The sequence below is a fragment of the Nicotiana tabacum genome, chromosome 23, assembly GCF_000715075.1.
Source record: "Nicotiana tabacum cultivar K326 chromosome 23, ASM71507v2, whole genome shotgun sequence".
Taxonomy (NCBI): Eukaryota; Viridiplantae; Streptophyta; class Magnoliopsida; order Solanales; family Solanaceae; genus Nicotiana; species Nicotiana tabacum.
In genome coordinates this window covers 139540908-139546725 of record NC_134102.1, presented here as the reverse complement: position 1 = coordinate 139546725, position 5818 = coordinate 139540908, and the positions used below count along the sequence as shown (strand labels likewise).

Genomic DNA, 5818 nt, shown 5'->3' with positions numbered 1-5818 from the left:
TGTAATAGTTCTAAAATTATATTTCCTACTTAGCTTGTTCAGAAGTATTCTATAGGAAACTCTTTGTAAACTTTAAACCTTTGTGATTGAGTCTTGGCTTAGTCGAGTTGTAAAGTCTTTATAATAGAGTTATTACAAAGTGGCTTGTAATAGAGTATTACAAGTTAGTGAGGGATTAAGAGGTTAATTCCTAGGTTGCATAGGTTGTAATCTAAAAGTTGCTCAGTAGTGAAGTTGAAATCCTACAAGGGTAGGTCATGGTTTTTAATCCCGCTGAGCTGGGAATTTTCCACGTAAAATTCCTCTTGTCATCTACTTACTGCAGTGTGCGTGTGTTCTAATGGAACTGATAGAGAACCCGGTTCTCTATTGAGTTTGGTGGATCCTTATATTCTATCAATTGGTATCAAAGCAGGTACTTTCTATCAGATTAATACCTAGAAATGATCCTCATGTCTTCTCTTCCAAACTTCGAAGAAGGCTAGTCTACTTACAGACCACATAGGTTCAATGGGCAGTATTACGGATGGTGGAAAACTAGGATGCACGACTTCATCATGGCTGAAGATTCTGAGCTATGGGATGTTATATGCGACGGACCCTTTGTTCCTACCAAGAATCTTGGCGACCCAACTGTAGCCATTCCCAAGATGGGGAAGGAATTAAATGACGTTGATCGAAAGTCCATAGAAAAGAACTTTCGTGCAAAGAAAATTCTTCTTTGTTCCATTGGTCCTGATGAATATAATAGGATATCGATATGCCAATCAGTAAAAGAAATCTGGGAGGCTCTTCAGATAGCTCACGAAGAAACGACACAGATTAAACAATCCAAGATCGACATGCTCACAACTGAATACGAGCTCTTCAGGATGAATGATGATGAATCCATCCAAGATATGCACACTCGCTTCACCTCCATCATTAATGAGCTTCACTTTCTTGGTGAAACTATTCCAAGAAACAAGCTTGTCAGGAAAATCCTTAGTGTTCTGCCCAGTTCTTGGGTAAGTAAAGTGAACGCCATTACAGAGGCGAAGGACTTGCAGACATTGACCATATATGAACCAATCTGAAAACATATGAAATGAAGAAGAATAAGGACAGTGAAAGAAGAGAACCCAAAAGGGAGAAGAACCTGGTCCTCAAGACAAACATCAATGATTCGAGTGGTGAGGATGGTGATATGTCTTACTTGACAAGAAGATTCCAGAAGATGGTTCGCAGGAATGGAGGCATTCCAAAAAAGGGAAACTCTAGCAAGCCAAAAAATCATGACCTCTGCCATAAATATGGCAAGCCAGGACACTTCATCAAAGAGTGCCCTCTCTTAAAGCAAGATCAGTACAAAAACAAATTTGACAAAGCAGCCAAGAGGAACCCGGTTCCTGATAAACGCTACAAGATAACGAATGCCGTTGACAATGTTGTAAAGCAAGCTCTTGCTGCATGTGGAGACTCCTCCAGCGAATCTGAAGAAGAAAATGATCATGGTGATAGTTCAATGATGGAAGTAGAAAGTGAAGCAACTGAGTATGACTCAATCTTTACCTTGATGGCTCAGTCTGATGATGATGATGAAGATGACGACGATGATGAGGTAAATTTTTTGGATGTTCAGAGAAATTTGAAATCTTATTCTCCTAAAAAACTCATGTCTTTGGCAAATGTGTTAATTAATGCTTATCACAGTCTTATAAATGATAAAGATGCTTTAATTGTGGAGTTAGGAGAACCAGAACAAACCAGAGATGACTTAGTAATTGTTGTTGTTGATTTAAAGGAAACAATTGAGAACCAGAAGAAAGAGAAGGATGCCTTAGATGAAAAAATTGCAAATATATAACATGAAAGAGATGATCTAATAGTCGTTGTGGTAGACCTAAAAGAGACCTTTGAGTGTGTAAGAAAGGAAAAAGAAGTCTTAGCTGAGAGAGTTGCCAACATTGAGCATGAGAGAGATGACCTATTAGTGGTGGTATTGGACTTGAAGGAAACAATTGGAGAACCTAAAATAGAGAGTAGGCCTGAAAATTCTCAAAAGGGAAAAGAAGTTGCAAGCGAGACACACATTAAGCTTGAAAGTGAGTTAAATTCAGTGAAGTCTAGTCTATGTGTTGCGCTTGAGAAAAACAAACAACTTCATGAAGAACTAGGAAGAGTGAAGAGTGATCTTGAAAAATCACTCAAGTGGGCCTGGTCCTCTGATGTTATCACTGCCATGTACACCAACAATGGGGGAAAGATGCAGGAGATTGGGTTCCAAAGGGAAAATATTCCCTACAACCCTCATAGCAAGTATGTTACTGTACCTGATAATTGGCTTTGCAATCACTGTGGCAACACCGGGCACTTTAAAGAAAACTGTAAGGCCAGATTTCAGTCACAACAGAAAAACAAAGTTTTCACTGAAAAAGTAACTACTGGTAGAGAACATGGTCCCTTATATAAAAAACGCATGATGCCTGCTTGGACCAGAAGATACCTCATTCACCCCTTTCCTCCTAAGTCTAACTCCTAATTTTCTTGTGCAGGGAACATCAAAAGGAAGCAGCCTACAATGGTACATGGATAGTGGCTGCTCAAAGCACATGACTAGAAGTATAAATGATTTTCTTTCACTTAAAGCCCTACAAGGATTGGGAAGTCTCCCTCACATTCAATCGAAAACGTGTACTACGTGAACGGGTTAAAGTACAGCTTGCTAAGTGTTTCCCAGATCTGTGACAAGGGAAACGAGGTGGAATTTGTGTCAAAAATATGTACAGTCACAAACATAGTGACTGGTGAGGTGGTGCTAGTAGCAAAAGTATACAAAAATATCTATGTTGCTGATTTTGAGTCTCTGTAGAATGGTGATCTCAACTATCTAAGTGTTGTTGATGATGATGCTGAATTATGGCATAGGAGGCCGGGTCATGCAAGCTTTACGTTGCTGAACAAACTGGTCAGGAAGTACCTGGTTCGTGGTCTGCCCAAGTCAAGTTTCAAGGACACAAAGTGTATGATGCATGTGTAAAAGGCAAGCAAGTCAGATCCTCATTCAAGCCCAAAAAGGAAGTCAGTACCTCAATATCTTCTTCACATGGATCTATGTGGACCCATGAGGGTGGCAAGCAGGGGAGGAAAGAAATATATCTTTGTTATAGTTGACGATTACTCCAGATTCACCTGGACTCTGTTTCTCATAACTAAGGATGAAACCTTTGAAGTGGTTGTTGCTTTCGTCAAAAGGATTCAAGTGAAGATGGGTAATAATGTAGCTTGCATCAGGTCTGACCATGGGACAGAGTTTGACAATGCCAAGTTTGATGAGTTTTGTACTAAAAATGGTATCACTCACAATTTTTCGGCTCCAAGAACACCTCAATAAAATGGTATTGTGGAGAGGAAAAATAGAACTCTTGAAGACATGGCAAGGACAATGTTGATTGACAGTGGGATCGCAAAATATTTCTGGGCAGAAGCTGTCAATACTGCTTGCTACTTGGTGAACAGGTGCATGATCAGGTCCCTTCTGAACAAGACTCCTAATGAACTACTGAATGGAAGGAAGCCCAAGCTGACACATCTAAGCACTTTCTGGTGTAAATGTTTTGTCCTCAACAATGGAAAGGAAGCTCTTGGAAAATTCGATGCCAAAAATGATGAAGGAATCTTTCTGGGATACTCATCCCAAAGCAAAGCTTACAAAGTATACAACGAAAGGACTCAATTTGTTGAAGAGAGTATACATGTGATCTTTGATGAATCTCACCTCTCCTGTGAGAAGGACAGATGTGTTGACCAAGATGGAGAACCTTTATCTGTTCTAGATGAAGTTATTGACATGGTAAATGAAAAGGCAGACATGATGAGTCATGTCAAGGAATCCAGTAAAGATGATGCAAATACATCTAAATCCATTGGAGAGGAACCTGGTCCTACGATCACAACAACTGAAGCTGAAAATAGAGTTGCTGGTGCAGTCCAAGGTACTCCACTTGCTGAAGTAAGAAGCGGACAAGAACCTCAGTCAGATATACCTAGGTCCTCTACAAATGAGATTCAGGTACCAAACTGGAAGCACAAAAGCTCATATCCTCTTGACAACATAATCACCCCTCTTGACTCAGGTGTTCAAACCAGATCAAAAGCCAGAAATTCACTTGCCTTTTCAGACTTTCTTTCTCAAATAGAGCCCAAAAACATCAAAGAAGCGTTGAAAGATGCAGACTGGATCACAACCATGCAAGAGAAGCTGCATCAATTGGAAAGAAACAAGGTATGACACCTGGTTCCTTGACCTGCAGATCGAACTATCATAGGAACCAGATGGGTATTCAGGAACAAACTTGATGAGTTTGGAAATACAACAAGAAACAAGACAAGGCTTGTAGTTCAAGGCTAAAATCAGGAAGAAGGGATCAATTATGATGAAACATTTGCTCCAGTTGCTCGAATAGAAGCCATTAGAATTTTTATTGCCTTTGCATCTCATATGGAGTTCACACCGTTCCAAATGGATGTCAAAAGTGCATTTCTAAATGGCTATCTGAAAGAAGAAGTCTATGTCAAGCAGTCTCCTGGTTTTGAGAGTCACGAGCATCCTAAGCATGTGTTCAAACTGGACAAGGCATTGTACGGGCTAAAGCAGGCTCTCCGGGCTTGGTATGAAAGGTTGTCAAAATTTCTTTTAGAAAATAGATTTACAAGAGGAAAAATTGACAACACTCTTTTTCTGAAAAAACGAGGGAGGAACCTGCTCATTGTTCAGGTATATGTTGATGATATCATCTTTGGAGCCACAACTGACTCTCTTTGTGAAAAATTTGCAAAACTCATGGGGAATGAGTTTGAGATTAGAATGATGGGCGAATTAAATTTCTTTCTAGGACTCCAAGTGAAGCAATCTCAAAAGGAAACATTGATAAGTCAACAAAAGTACATCAAGGAATTGCTGAAAAGGTTTGACATGGAAGCATCAAAAGTCATCGACACCCCTATTGCTACAGCTACCCATCTAGAAATGGATGAACCCGGTTCCCCTGTAAATCAGACCGTGTATAGAGGGATCATAGGGTCACTCTTGTATCTCACTGCAAGCAGACCATACATTGTGTTCAGCATGGGCCTTTGTGCAATGTTTCAATCCAATCAAAAGGAATCTCATCTGAAGGCTGCCAAGAGAATATTGATACATCTCAAAGGAACGCAGGACCTGGTTCTCTACTATCCCTCAGGAGACAACTTTGATCTTATTGGGTATGCTGACGCTGATTATGCAGGATATTTGGTGGACTGGAAAAGCACGTATGGAATGGCACATTTCCTGGGTTCTTGCCTAATCTCGTGAGGTACAAGGAAGCAAAACTCAGTGGCACTCTCAATTGTAGAAGCGAAATTTGTAACAGCTGCTTCTTGCTGTGCTCAGTCGCTGTGGATCAAGCAGCAGCTGGAAAACTTTGGAGTATTCTCAGATTGTGTGTCGTTCCTATGCGACAATACAAGTGCACTAAATATGGACAAAAATCCAGTCCAACGTAAGAGAACCAAGCACATTGACGTGCGCCATCACTTCCTCAGATACAATGTTGAAAAGGGGCTCATTTGCATGAAATTCTGCAGCACAGAAGATCAGATTACAGACATATTTACCAAGGCTTTGAGTAGAGAACATTTTAAAAGAAATCGTCTGGCACTGGGATTGATAAAGCCTAGTCGAGAACCTAGTACCTCGATGATTGGCTATGAAAGACACGTTCAGGTAAAATTAGCTAAAAAGTATTTTCTGGCAATGTCTAACTCATCTCTATACCGTTACAGGTAGACACACATG

General features: G+C 40.2%; 1 protein-coding gene across 1 annotated transcript; it reads left to right on the top strand.

The window, feature by feature from the left end:
• The first annotated feature begins 557 nt into the window (after positions 1-557).
• On the top strand, positions 558-1076 carry LOC142177407 (uncharacterized). The gene has a single exon (XM_075245896.1). It carries the CDS (start codon positions 558-560, stop codon positions 1074-1076), a length of 519 nt encoding a protein of 172 aa, XP_075101997.1.
• The last annotated feature ends 4742 nt before the right edge of the window (positions 1077-5818 follow it).